This window comes from Lolium rigidum, chromosome 4 (assembly GCF_022539505.1).
Source record: "Lolium rigidum isolate FL_2022 chromosome 4, APGP_CSIRO_Lrig_0.1, whole genome shotgun sequence".
In the NCBI taxonomy this organism is placed as follows: Eukaryota; Viridiplantae; Streptophyta; class Magnoliopsida; order Poales; family Poaceae; genus Lolium; species Lolium rigidum.
The window spans coordinates 200,881,792-200,896,608 of record NC_061511.1 but is presented as its reverse complement, the minus strand read 5'-3'; the positions used below and the strand labels follow the sequence as shown (position 1 = coordinate 200,896,608).

Here is a 14,817-nt window from a genome sequence, read left to right as displayed (position 1 = left end):
CTTTTTTTTTCTTTTTCTTTTTTTGCTTTTTTTTCAGATCAGGTCAACAGAGAACAACACGGACAGAACAGAGCCTCCAGGAGAGAACAGAGCCGAAGAACAGAACAGATCGGGCCGGGCCTGCAGGAGGCGTGCAGCAGCCGGATGCGTGGGGCGGAGGCTGTGAATCGGGAGCAAGCCTCCGGATGAGGATGCGAGCCGGATCCGCCGGATCCTGGTGCTGCAAGGGCGAAGATCGATGGAGCCAAAGGAGCGAAGAAGATCGAGGCCAGGCAGTCCTGGCGCTGGCGTCGGGTCAGCGAGCTGGAGATCGATGCCAGTGCTCGCGAGCGTCGTCGGTTCCAGGCGGAGAACGCGCGCGTCGAGGCCCAGATCGGCGCCTTACACTGCTGAGCTCGGCAAGGTGGACGGCGAAGAACTGGAGATCAGATCGAGGACGGGGGTCGGACGGACGGGCGACGGACGGATGAACAAGCAACGTCGGCCGGGGAAGAGGATCAATTTTGCTCTGATACCATGTTAGGATAATATGCTTGTTGTATTATCAGGGGACCAAACGCCACAATATATAGTACATGTACATGTGCACATATGCAGAAAGCCCCCTAACATATGAGGAAACTACAATAGGCAGATATATACATCTAATAATCTAACAGTAGCGTGGTGCTGCTCAGTGAAGTGATGGATCGATGTTAGCTTCCTGAATCGATGGATGCCTTGGCCAGCTGGTCTGGTGATGCAAAACCAAGACAAAGGATGCGGCAGGGAGCACGACAGGAAACAGAGAAGGTCAGCGGCGGTAGAAAACAATGGAGGATTAAGCCAGAGACGGCGACCCAAAACAGGAGGCGCGCCCGTGTGCTTGACATGCCGGAGTGGTCCGCAGATACGCGACGTGCTCGTGCCCAGTGCTTGTGTGGAACAATGTCGGAGATGCGCGAGCTTGGCACAGTGGCCATGCGCCATGGCATGCAAACTCGGGTCGCGACCACTGCCAAACTCGGGACGGAGACGACGTTTCCAAGGCGGAGAAGAAGGGGAGATGGGCGGAACCGAGAAGGAGGCGGTAGCTCGCCGAGAGGTCGATGGCGAGCCGGCAGTGGCCGGAGTGGACGGAGACATCGGCGTGCTGACGGTGCGCCTGGCCGGCGCCCGGGAAGGAGACCTTGACGATGAAGACGATCCCGAGCGTCACAGACTCTGATCGTCAGCACGGACGGAGAGCTTGATGCGGCGCTCCCTTCCCCGTGATCGGATGGGGACAAGGACGACGGAGGCATCGGGTCTGCGAAGTTTTTCCGGCCATGCGCTCTTGGTGGTTTTGGTTCAGTGGTGACCGGTGGGAATCTGAGAGAGGAAAGTGGCAAAGGCCACCACACAGGTTGGACAAATGCAAGGCAACGAACGAAAGCCACTCCTCCGGAGATTGAGGAAAGCTTGTTAGGAGCAAGTTTTTCCGGCGTGCGCGACGCAGACGTCCAGGCCGGCGGCAAAACCACTGGTCCGCACCAAAACAGCTACCAAAACAGCCTTAGGGCTTGTTTGGTACTAGAGTTTTACTGGGATTAGCAGAGATAATTCGCTTCAAACTTTAAATCCCCACTTATCCCCAATGCATGTTTGGTGCTAGAGTATGAGCGAGTTTAATCCCCACTTATCCCCACTTTCCCCCAAAATTTAGTATAATTTTTTCAATCCCAATACTCTACCCCTACCTAGTGGATTGGGGATGGGGTTTTGTGGGGATTGGGTGAATCTCTGCTATCCAATACTCTAGAATATTATCCCCACTAATCCCCACTAAAACACTAGTACCAAACAAGGCCTTAGGGGGTAATTTTCCTGGTATTTCATACTTATGGGGGTTAAGTGCTCCAATCCAAACTTAGGGGGTTTAACATCCCAAACCCAATAGTTAGGGGGGTTATCTAGACTTCTTTCCAGGAAACTCCATGTGTGGCGAGGTCAATCAGAGTGATGAGCACGTTGTCACGTTTCCTTACTTCCTAAATCGGGAGAGTGCTAGGCAGAACTCGTCAGCGAAGAGTCTCCCGTACTATGAGCCTTGCCTTTAGGCTTGTAAACCGAGATGATGCCTAGGCTCCTCTGGCCATGGACGCCCTCCCTCAAGATCCAACAGTCGAGCACGCGGAGCCGCCACCGCTTGCCAGCAGGAACAACTCGCCACCGAGACGGAGGCAAGAGGCGGTCGGAGGTCCATCCTATGCCCAGAGGAGCCAAGCAGCATGTGCCACTACAGCACTATTCGAAGTGATTAGTGCAAGCATGAGCCGAGGAGTAAAGCGCGTCATAGGGAGAAATATAAGTTCTGCAATGAATCATACTGACCCAGTTGAACAACCTTTCCCAATACCGCTCATTCCTATGACTTGATCATCCTACAAAGCAACTGCAACTTTGTTTTTGTCGCTTGTAGATATGAAGTTTGGGTGAACAGATTAAAAAAAAATAGCTTGCATATCTCTTTGCTTGGTTGCACGAGTGATGTCAAATCTCTAGTATATGTAAATAGGAAAAGGGTATGATACCAGACTAGTAGGTGTGGCTTTACTGTTGCACCAACATTTGTTTGGTGCAAACATTATCTCAAACTGAAATTTTGCAGCCCTAGCAAGTTACCACGCATGTGAGAGAAAGGTATGTTTCCTCTTGAATGTTAGCACAAACTTTCATCATCTCTCGTCCAGTAACGACTACGGGTGATTATCACTTTTACAAACTAATTCCTTACATGGTGCTTACACTGAAATTCCTTGCTTTAAAGAAAATAATAAAAAGAGTTAGAAAATGAGGGGCTCCTTTTGGGATAGCAGAGTGTTTGCTTATTTCAATTTTTCTGTTACAATGTGGACTGGAATCCTATATTTCAGTAACAAGTCATCGCCCAGATTCTTTCTTGAAGAAAGATAATTTTTTGCTTGAATTTATTTTTTGGAGAAAAGTTTCTGTTAAATGTTAAAAAGCAACATCAGCTTTGTGCCGTCTTACTAAGGATTTTCGCTTCCTCTCACCTTTAGGCAAATGCCTTAGTGTGGTACTTACATCACAATTTATATTCGTATTATTTGAAATAAATAGTCTGCTTTGTTGGTATCTTGCTTTGTTCAATGACATTCACCTATACAAAATTGACATATGGCATTCCTAAGTGCAACCATAGGCACGCATTTCTCTTGCTCGCGAAAAAAAAGAAAAGACTGATATGTAATTCGCCTTTTGTTTTTTTATAACTTTCATAATACTTGAGACTCGTAAACGACTGTGTGCATCTTAGCTATGCAGAGACCGGGTGTAATTGCTTCACAAAAGTAATAAAATGCTCATGATCGACAACTTGAGAGGTATGTCCCTTGGACCAGATTGCCCTCCAGTCTGTTTTATTTTATTTCATTTTGCTAGTTTTAGATCGATAGAGAAGTAAGATAGTTCTAAATCAAGCACTCTAAGACTTGCATCATGATTTGTGCACATGGATGTGCAATTGCATATCTTTTTTTATTTGTGGATGAATTGCACATGAAATAAGTCGACTGAGAATTAAGTTAATTTGAGGTGGACCACCCTCAGATAACCAGGCCGTGGTGGATCCACAGGGTGGACCACCCTCAGATTTCTACATAGCCTATATATCAAGGAAAAAATATAATTAAATGAAAAATTATACTGTTAAACCACCATGACATGTTGAGCTGGATCCGCAGTTGTAACCAGGCAGTTACAACAGGAGCCAATTGTGCTTTGACACATTAACAGGTGCTGCAGTCTGCAGGTGCAACATTTTGAAGCTCATCCAAGTTTGCAGCTACCACAATCTTCTCCGATGGGGCATGCGTTCAGTGTCAGGATCATGTTTGTAAAATGTTGCCAAGTTAATAACAAGCTGGACCTGAAACTCATCATCGCAGGTCACTGACTCACTGTTGTCTAAAAACGTTCAATCGTAATCGCTCATTGTTGGTGCATTCGTCGGTCGCTAGAAACTCCAACCTCTTTGCTAAATTCTGCCAGAGCTCTGAGACCTCCAAGTAGACTACCTCGCCATTTCTCGTCCGGTATAACAGAAAACACACGATGACACACGAGCGCTCGTCGAGTTCTCCGCCGCCGCCGCCGCCGCCACTGAGGCCGAGCGTTAAAAGCCACACGCAACTCCGTTCTCGCACATCCTGAGCAGTCGACAATGTGCACCCTGGAACAGTGGGGCCGCGTCTTCGTGCTCACCCTCACAGGCGACGGCGAGCACCGGCTGGGCCACCCGCTCATGGCCTCTATCCGGTCAGCAATCTCCTCCGTCGCGTCCAAGGCCGCCCAGGATGGCCCGGGGGCGGCCCTGGTGACCGTCGCCGAGGGGCGCTTCTTCTCCAACGGGCTCGACATCGGGTGGGTGGGCACCTCCCGCGCGCGGCTCGCGGAGCTTATCGACGCGCTCCGCCCGTCGCCGCCGACCTCCTAGCGCTGCCCATGCCCACCGTCGCCGCCGTCACGGGCCACGCCTCCGCAGGCGGCTTCCTCCTCGCGCTCTGCCATGACTACCGCGTCATGCGCGCCGACCGCGGCGTGCTCTACATGAGCGAGGTCGACCTCGGCTTCCCCCTGCCACCCTACTTCGTGGCCCTGCTCCGCGCCAAGATCACCGCCGCCCAGGCGCTCCGCGACGTCGTGCTACGGGGCACCAGGATTAGGGCCCCGCAGGCCAAGGAGATGGGCATCGTCGACGTCGTGTGCCCCGGCGCGCCGGAGACGGCCGCGGAGGCACTCATGCTCGCCGAGCAGCTCGCCGCCAGGAAGTGGGACGGCGCAGTGTACTCCTCCATCAGGATATCCATGTTCCCTGACGCGTGCATGTCCGTTGGGATCGTCCAGGAGAGCGATGATGAGAAGGCCAGGAACTTTGCTTCCAAGCTGTGAAGAGGAGATGAGATGTCAGTCTCTATGTGCTGCCAGCCAGCGGCGGACAGCAGCTTTAGCATTGCACTTAGTTCAATGTCAATAACCTAGGATATTGAGATTAAATGCCAATATTTCTATGGATATTCAGATGCCAGACTTAATATTGAGGGTGAATGCCAGATGTTGTTTGGCGTGTCAAAGTATTGCACTAAATTGTAGTGGTATTGGAGTATGATCATTTGTATCACATAAAAATAAGAAAAACACGAAAATATTATATAAAACAGTCGGATCAGCTTTGAATTTCTGAAAAACTGAGAAACAATGTGTACAACACTACAACATTCTGCTACATACATGCAACTGAGTAATGCAAATATCTTCAGTACTTCGCATTTTTGTGACATACAACAAGCACTTATTCTCTGAGCATCGATTCATTATTTAGGCATTATTAAAAACTAAAGTTTCCAATCTGAAGAGAATAGCTGAACAGTGGCAATTTTAAGTTTTAAACACTTAACAGTAACACACAGTATAGCACATAGAAATAGAAACAGAGAATGGGGAGGCGGGAGCGGATGCGCAGACCTGCTGGAGCGCACTGATGTGGCGGCCGGTGGGAAGAGCCGTGGCGGCCGAGCCCAAGCCCGCTTCTTCTTGAGCGCTGAGCGGCGGTCATCCCCAAGCCCGCAGAAGTACAGAGGATTTCTTGGAAAGGAGGCAGCGACCGGCGGACAAGCGGGCAGCAACCGCCGGCGGCACAGAGCGCACATGGCCGAGTGAGAGAGGGACAGCGGTGCGGCGGCAAGGAATATTGGGCCTTTTTCCAGTACTTAAATTAGGGATATCAAATTAGTTTTTAGAAATTCTGGGTGGGCCACGCCCCCCCCCCCCCCCCCCCGCTGGGTACGCATATGGTCTGGAGTACCTCAGCGACAGCGTGACAGAGAATACAAGTTGACAAGGTAAAATCCATGCGAGGCCTGGCAACTTTGATTTTATTTTAGAGTTTTTTCTTTAAAAGAACTCTCCCTCGATGGTAGATCGTGTGGCTCAAAGGGTGTCGCACCGCAGTGCGAGAATTCACACATTCACGTGCAAATTTGGTCGTATCTTTTTGCGTTACTCCCGCTTGCTTTTCAGCCATCTCATCCGGAGAAGGAGGGTCTTCCTGTTTTAGGCTGTTTTGAGTGCATTTTAGGAAATTCTATGTTTATAACTTTGGAAAATTATGTTGGGAAAACTTGCGCTACTCGGTCCTATCTTTTTGCGTTACTCCCGCTTGCTTTCCGGCCATCCCATCCGGAGAAGGATTTGCATTAGCTATGTTCATGTCTTCGTGTTTAAGGCTGTTTTGAGTGCATTTCGGAAAATTCTATGTTTATAACTTTTGAAAATTATGTTGGAAAAACTTGCGCTCCGGTGTACCTTAGCGCGACACAAAATACAAGTTGACACGGTAAAATCCACGTGGGCCCTCTCAACTTTGATTTTTGAGGGTTTTTTCCAAAAAAAAAATTAAATCGTAGTCCATGTTTTTTTTTGTGAAACACATTATATACGCAAGCATATACCTCGTGCATACACTTTTGCACGCATGCACAATCTACCTCTGTAAGCACTTTTGATAGATTGAATCCAATAAACTGATCCAACTAGTGTGATACTTGACAAAAATCGCAGAATCAAAAGCCTAAACCTTCGGTGAGCGCTGTATAATATTGGGTGAGCGCTGTATAATATTGGGCCCTGAATCCCTGATACTTGACGGCGTGCCTGCTGCCGCCCGCCTGGGCGGTCTATATGACGATACCACGGTCGATCCAATCCAATCGATCCTTCATCCCCACCTCCGCAAACCCTAACCTCCGCTTTTTCGTTTTGATTACGGGCATGAAACAACGGAGCCCCACTCATTCTTCCCCGGCCAGATGACGTTCCCGTACGAGGATTTGGTGGCCGAACTGTCCGGCGAGGCGGACAAGCAACCCCCTCTGAAGATCCAACGTACGGATCGGCCCATCGATGTTCACGAACTGGTGGAGGGCATGGATGCGTGTAAACTGGATGATGTGCACAGGCAAAAACTCAAGGCCCTCATGGTCTACGATCCCAAGAGGAAGTGTGATGTCCCTAGCCGCTTCTGCAGCATCCACCTAGCTTGCTTCGACCTTGATGAGAAGTGTGAGTCTCTATGTTCAGAAATCATAACCCCCTCTAGGTGTAGCTATTGACTCTGAAGCATTAATTCTATTGTTTGTTCTGATTTGTGATTTGTGATCTTTGATCTTGTTTGATTCACAGCAAGCGGTGAAATTGGGCCACGCTATGAACGTGACCGCGACCCTTTTTCCTCAACGACGAGGTTGACTAAATATGTTACAGGAAATACACATTATGAGCTGGCGGATTATTCCACCGAAGTCATTTCCATTAGGGTGGTCAAAGTTGGTCCTGATTACACATACCCGGTTGAGGTTTATGGTACAGTTATCGCCAGGGATGAGATTGACTGCAAATGTGTCTATCTGTTCAATCGGGAAAGAAAGGATGCCCAGACCATCAAGTCAAAGGTAGTTCTCTCACTTGATTCTGTTTACTCACTTGAATCTGTTTACACGAATGTCATGAGCTGTCTAGTCCAATATGTTACTGAGATAATTCTTTGGTGCAAATTTCATGAGTCAGATACTTACTGGATAGACTTTGTCAAGAAAAAAGTTTAATGAATTTCTATTTCAAATTTGATCCTTTTAAATACATTTTAATCTCAGCATTATATTGCTAGCAGCTTGTCATCATGTCCAAGCTTTTGTTTGTTGACATAGGTTCCTAATAACCTGCCTTTTTCATTGTATAAACAACGCATTTTCATCAATTCTTATTCCTTTTATTTTTTTGTGAGATTTTCTACACTGAGTCCTGCACTTGTTCAATCTGTTCCTAGTCACATAAAATATTATGTCTTGCTCATTTTACCATACAAGCCACATATGTTCAGTATAATTTTAAAACCATTTAAGTTCATCTGGCTAGTCATGGTTTTCATGTCTTGTAGTCATGTTTTGATTCTAACTGTTTTTTTCTAAACCCTTGTGCAGAAGGATATGTTAGCTCTGACAGGTCCATACCGAGCATTGGTTACATTAAGTTATATGTATTTTGAGTTCGATTTAAAGACCAAGGGCAAGAATCCTGATGATGAAGTGGAGTTTAGCAAAGGTGTAATATCGTACTTTTGCAACCCAGATCGGAGTCGCATCATCGATCAGCTACCTAGTTTCCAGAGTACAGTGAAATTGGTACTGCAAAATGTGAAACTTCCAGTGGCAGCTATCCTGAAGGTCAGTGTTGAGAATAAAGAGCCCAATGACCCTCTTGTCCACTTCGATGGTAAAATAACAGCTGGGACTACTAAAAATTATAGACATCATATGGTTCTATATGATAGTAGTGTGCGTAGCGGCAACTTGATGGGAGAAAATGGCTCTCTCGTGTTGAATCGTAATCTGGTATCTGTCAATGGGTATCCACAAGGACGCGCATTCAATGAAGGTGAAATACTGGTGTTGTATGTTTGTTTTCTTGATGCTAGTTGTGAGATTGAGGATAAGGATAAGGTGGACCCTGAGGAAGAGGATTATGGGCAGGAGGACGAGGACGAGGAAGAAGAAGAGGAAGAGCAAGAGAAGGAAGCTAAGAATATTGTCACTCTAGAATACCCTGCAACTGAGACTGTTTGGGAGCATGGTTCCACCAAACTGACAGTGAAGGTCGATTGGACTGCTGTTCTTGATAGGCTGGTGGGTACTGATTGCTTGCATGGATATCCTTCTGTTCCACAAGGTTGCTCGATTGATTATCGATATGGTATTATCTATGAGTGAGAGTGGCTGTACTTTCTTGGTTGATATGTTTATTCTGCTGGTAGAACTCTGTAAAAACATTGGAGAGCAAGCCAGCTTCTCACCCAACTATGTCATAGTATTGTGCCTACTTTAGAGCGTACTCCTGGTTTCCTTACAAATGGATGTAATTCTCATGTTTAAAAAGCTGGATCTTTGTGCTGGTATCTGTAAGTCTGTTTGACTCCTACAGTTGAGCTAAGATTTACGCACCACTATAACAATTCTTGTATCGCTCGTTCCAGTTTCGCTTAAAGTTGTGTTTGGATGCAGTGAATTTGGCTTAGAATTGGGGAATTAGAATTCGGGCCACCAATTCTATGGTTTGGATGCACATGGAATCATTGTGTGGAAACGTACGCAAATTCCAGCACCGCCCGCTCGGATCCTTTTGCTTCAGTTGCCAATTCGGAGGTCTGACCCTTCGTATCTGCCTGGAATTGCCTCCCCGAACTAGCACATACTAGATTTTGATGTGCGCCTTGGCGCACGATCCCGTGAAATTTGTGTCAATATTTATTTTGAAACATCAATGATAAGCAAGCATCAAATAAAGAGTGAATAATAATCCGTTTCATTTCTTGGATGCAGGGAAGAATTATCGATTGATTTAGAGGAGCAAAAAAACACAACTTATCATGGATTAAACACACTACAAATTATAAGTGTTAAGTAGAAAAATATATTACTCATAGGCACGAAGACATGGTTATGAGATAACGGTAATCAGACATAGATAGACATCAAGGAGTTTGCTAGGCAGCTTGATAGCAAGTGAGAGGAGAACCTTGGCTAGCGGCCAGCAGGTGCATCTCGTCACTGGGGAGGAGCGGGTGTACAGTATCCATGCTCTGCTCCTCCACCGTTGCGGCCGCTCTTCCGCTGTTCCGCAGTACGACAGCTCCACGGCGAGGGTCATCGCGTGCATGGTGGCTTAGCCAGACCGCACTTTCACGACAGCAGGTGGCAACCATCTCGAGCACGCGAGTCACTGCTGCCCTGGTTGCCTCCACAACGGCCATGTACAATGGTTCACTCCACTGATGCAGAGGGTCGCCGGCATCCGCGCCCGCTCTGGTGCACCCCGTTTCTGTTGATCAGAATCTAATGATTGATGTGCTCAGTAAAGGCTCTTCTGCACACCTGTGTACGGTCTGTATGTTTTTCTCTTGCAAACTTTCAGTTTTGCAGGTGTTGTACTTGTACTGGGTATATGCAGCGGCTCTTCCAGCGATTAACTGATGTTCTGAGTTTGATTCATACTGACACAACATCCACGGAATCCTAAAATACAGCTACACCAGAAAGGTAGAACAAGGAAGAACGGTCAAAGAACAAATATGTCAACCCCAGAGTTTCGCAATGTGTACAGGGGGCTACATAGAATACACACAGAGAAGAACAAATATATTACGGAGTACTATTAATATTACATAGATAGCTTACAATTTCTAGACCTGTAGACAGAGAGAAGTTGCATTTTTGTTTTCTCTCCTTCTTTTACACACAACAGTAACCTTAAATTCCAAAGACTTCCTCACATAAAACATGGGCAAGCTTTTGAGCAAGCGCCTTGATTTCTACTTTATCGTTCCTGTATTTACCATGCTATATAGACTCTGTAAAAAAAAATTGTCTGTACAACCAAACCTGCTCTAATGGATAGGATGGTACTGCATGATCCCATGTTTTGGTGGCACTTTCCTTAGGATAAACAGAACCTTAGCTGAAAGCACAATCTCCACCAGCTGCATAGCAAGTTAGTGAACCCACTCAGCAATCAGAAAATAGTTTGGTTCAGAAGACAAATAATCATTGCATAAATGATATCTTTCAAGCACTCCACATTTAACTAATGTTCTCTATTTCAAAGTATATGGTGATGCCCCTGATAATCCACTCCAATGGGCTCACTAAATTTGAATCTGCAAATTCCAGCGATACATATTTTAAAGAGTTCCCCAAACTACCAAATATCTATCCCCTATATCTCTCTCAAATCAGCACAACAAAATCTAGAAACAATCTGTCTGCAGCTATAAAAGCTCTCTAGATCTCTCAAACTCAGTGTGATGATACGAAATTGAGAAGTTTATTTCCGTGCTCCTCACTTTAAAAGGTTAAATATCTTTCAACCTGGATAAAATTTGAGGATCAGCAAATCCTAATAATATGTATTCAAGAGGTGGAGAAAAATCATCTTGCATGTAAATTCTGCATGCAGCAAACTATATTGGATGGCCTTTTATTGCAATTGAGCTTTAAAGTCATTTTGTTATATAATGCACCGTAACCGTCAGCTGTAAATACTCCAACGTGCAAGTATAAATGGGTGGAAGAAAGGGGGATCACGCCAATGAACTCAGTGGTGAACGGGTTCCACTTGTTCTCCCATAATTCACTCACTGACAGATGCAGAAGTTTATATCAGTATTTAGATAGTCTAGGACAGAAGATTCCTCTCTCTGTTTTCTCTCGCCACCTACCTTCAATTTCATCTCCTTTCTCTCTCCCGAGCAAAAGGACAAGCTACGTGTTCCAGGATTCCCCCAGTGCTACATCTCCACCCCAGCTTGGAACAGAGCCGTGGACACTGCCAGCCTCAGTCCATGGTGCGGTTGGCCACCAAATCCCCTTGATGCTCTTCCTCGATAAGCACATGTGCGCGTTTGGCCACCATATCCCCTCGCTGCTCTGCCTCGATGAGCATACCTTCCTGGGCAGAGAACTACTTCACGTGGAGCAACAACACAAAGAGAGAAAAGATCCATCAAGCAGAGCGGTGCTGCTTGTTCCGCTGCAGCATATGTGTGTGTGGATGCCAACGATGGCATAGCTGCGGTGTACTCGCGGAACGCGCCCGTTCTTCTCTAGGGTGAACTTGCAGGCGGTGGAGTGGTGAAGCAGATGGGGCAGCTTCGGCAGGGCTTCCACACTCTACCGGCGGTGGCCATCGAGGTGAAAGTCATGTCCATCTTGACCGACGGCATGGCGGCCAGAGCCTCCTTCAGATCGGTACGTTTTCCTCTACTGATTTGATATAAACACTTGTTTTTTGGGTGTGTCTTTTTTTGAGGGTCTGTGTCTTGATGTGTTAGATAATTGATAAGAGATCGAAATGGTGTCATTTCAGTGCTTTGAGATTCACACAATAAAAATTGCATGCATGAAAGAAACCATAGATTGGACACTATTATTACACAGCTTAGATGTAACTTAGAAAAACGAGGTAGGTGAAAGGTAAGCATGTGGAGGAGAAAACTGATCAAGTTATATACAATGGTACGGGTAGGCATGCTACATAACTACTCTAAACTGAAGGTGCACAAGTTAAAAGCAAAACAGTCAGGCATGTGTGTAGCGTTCATTTCATCGGTGGAGGATTACACAGTGTTCATTTCATCGACGGGTGTACTTTGGTGGAAAACGCTTAGCACAAGATTACACAGAGGAACAACAAATTGAAGAAAAGTTAGGACAACATATTTTGAAAGGAACTAAGCTTGAGGTAGAGTATGATAAGAAACCGAATGGTAATGAAATTAGTTTCTAACAGATAAAGACAACATGCTCTCCTCAAATAAATTACTGACATGAAAAGAATTGGAGGAGAAGGATCACACCAACAGTAATATGCAATATACGACCTAAACCATGAATCCCTAGTGTATACATAAGACTCCGGAAATGCATCAATAGAACGATGCTTTCTTTGAATTTTTCTACAAAACACCACATAAAAGTCTCGTAGAAGACGGATGGTCAGATCGAGACAAACCTCAATACGAAAAAATGGCGCATCAGACGTAGAAGCTCCATGTTGCCGGTCCCATTATTCTCTTCATTGTGAAATCCAACACCGAAAAGCTTGTCCATGCTTGGAATTCAAAAACAATCGAGGTAAGAAAACCAATTGCAGCACAACAAAATCAGGAATATTATGTTGATAGCATCATTGCCCTCAAACTTACATGTGATCGAGTTCCTATTAGGTCACATCTCCTGGTGTGTATCCATGGAATGAAATTAACATGACCAATATTAGCAGTCATAACTTGGCTCTTAAGCAAGAGCGCCCAGCGGGATCATGCATACATTGAATACTGAACATTCATAAAGAAAAGCTGTGAAAATTAATGAATATCCCTAAAATCATGATTAGGATGGAACAACAAAATCTAGCAAGAAAGCAATCATGTAAAATTATAAAGAAAGCCTCTAGGGAAACACTAAAATTGTCGAACACATGATATTGGTGCACTAAAAAAGATCTGAAGTAAACAAATTATCTGTGCTAGAAGATCTCACCCATGTGAAAAAATTAGAGATGCATTTATTTCACCATTTAGAACGAAGGAATTTCCTCGTTGGTACGGAACAAAAATAATTACTCCAACTTCCCTAAAAGCTAGCCATTAGTCCAAATGGGTCCTTTTAGCTATATTGCATAAGTTATTTAATGAAAAGAGCCTCTGAAATTTCTTGTGCTAGAGTGATTATAGGCGACAATCACTGTTTTTTCATGCTTTGTAACTGAAGAGATAACACAAATGATATAAGCCCATTTGAAAACGTTGTATTACCTAGGCAATCAGGCAAAATGAGATAGATATGGAAACCAAAAGAGCTCTTCACATCTGCGCTAACAGCGAGCATGAGTTACGATTTGTCTACAATGCACTTATGTCGAGAAAGTAGAATGCTCTACCACCAGCAAGTGGTCAGCCTGCACTATCAACACCCAACAAACGGTCTGAACTGTCTGACTCAGTCAAATGTGAGGCTCCATCCGACAGACAGAGGAAAGAATGTCTAGAGAAGATTATCCATATTGAAAGATTTGCACTATCCTTCTACTACCAGGCGGTCAGCCTGAACAACCTGCACTGTCAACGATCATGGATAGGATTAAGCATTTTGTAAGGAAAAAAAGGCATAAACCAGACACTAGCGTGCTTATCTCTCTACGTTGAATTTGAAATAGTATATTCTTATGAACCAGACATTTAACTAAAGCCCATCAGTTTCAGGTCACAGGGATTGAATCTTAAATAGCATATGCATCTCTGAAATTAACCGCGTTTACTATCTTTCATAAATTTTTAGGCCCTATTGCAGTAAGACAATATGGAGTAGGTACCATCGTTAAAATTTGAAGTTCAGTAAAGACTTGGAGAACACAGACTTTTTAGGCCACTGATATTTTAGTCCATTCAAAGCTATAAGAATCAACAGCATATATCTATTATCTGGTTCATAAGCATCAGTCAAAAGTGAAAACTCATAACTCACCAAACACGAAAGTAGTCATTAGAATTATGCGGACCCATGTCTATTTTCATACTGAATTCATTTCTGGAATAGGAGAGCATATACTATCTGTTGGTATTATTATGTAGCTATACAACCGTTTACTATAGCAAACATGATACAGATTTTCTTATTAATTACTTTGGATGAAGGTTGAAAGTTTTTTTCCTTATTCCCATAACCCACCTGCCAAAAATGTCAACACATGGTCAAGTTTGCATCTTAGATATTAGGAATATCACAAGGAAACCAGAATGAAATTGACCCATACATCACCAATAGATTAAAAGAAACCAGAATCCAAGAAGCAAATGTATTCAGCGTACCATTTCCAAGATCTCTTGGTGATGTAACACACTCCCTGACATGACCTACAGTCCATAGACAAACCAATACAGAGACAAGGAAGTAACCAAGAGAGGTATTCCTGAATATTAACTGAACACTACATATAACTGACAGTGCTTATTTTTCTAGCACCTGTTCAAAACATTCACTGTGTTGTAGGAGTGTTGCTCATGAAAAAGAAAAAGCAACATAGCTTACATACCTACAGTAGAATTAGAAGACAAGCTCATAAAAGTATATTTGCATCTTGAAAGCATCAAAATGTCCCAGAGGCAAGATCATAGCAGACATAATAAGGTCCTAGCCAATGTAAAAATAGAACCGTCAAAATGAAAGA

General features: G+C 44.8%; 1 protein-coding gene, 1 long non-coding RNA gene and 1 pseudogene across 2 annotated transcripts; 2 read left to right on the top strand and 1 right to left on the bottom strand.

Moving 5' to 3' along the window:
• The first annotated feature begins 4,204 nt into the window (after nucleotides 1-4,204).
• On the top strand, nucleotides 4,205-4,932 carry LOC124707312 (annotated as a pseudogene).
• Nucleotides 4,933-6,720: 1,788 nt separating this feature from the next.
• On the top strand, nucleotides 6,721-8,865 carry LOC124650160. The gene is made up of 3 exons (XM_047189714.1): nucleotides 6,721-7,101; nucleotides 7,222-7,490; nucleotides 8,019-8,865. Exons 1-3 carry the CDS (start codon nucleotides 6,849-6,851, stop codon nucleotides 8,802-8,804), a joined length of 1,308 nt encoding a protein of 435 aa, XP_047045670.1. The 5' UTR covers nucleotides 6,721-6,848; the 3' UTR covers nucleotides 8,805-8,865.
• A 2,006-nt stretch (nucleotides 8,866-10,871) lies between these two features.
• On the bottom strand, nucleotides 10,872-13,626 carry LOC124706854. Its single transcript, XR_007004607.1, has 3 exons — nucleotides 12,794-13,626; nucleotides 12,601-12,699; nucleotides 10,872-10,958 (listed from the first exon to the last, which is right to left on the bottom strand). It is a non-coding gene; the product is annotated as an uncharacterized LOC124706854 (long non-coding RNA).
• Between the last annotated feature and the right edge of the window lie 1,191 nt (nucleotides 13,627-14,817).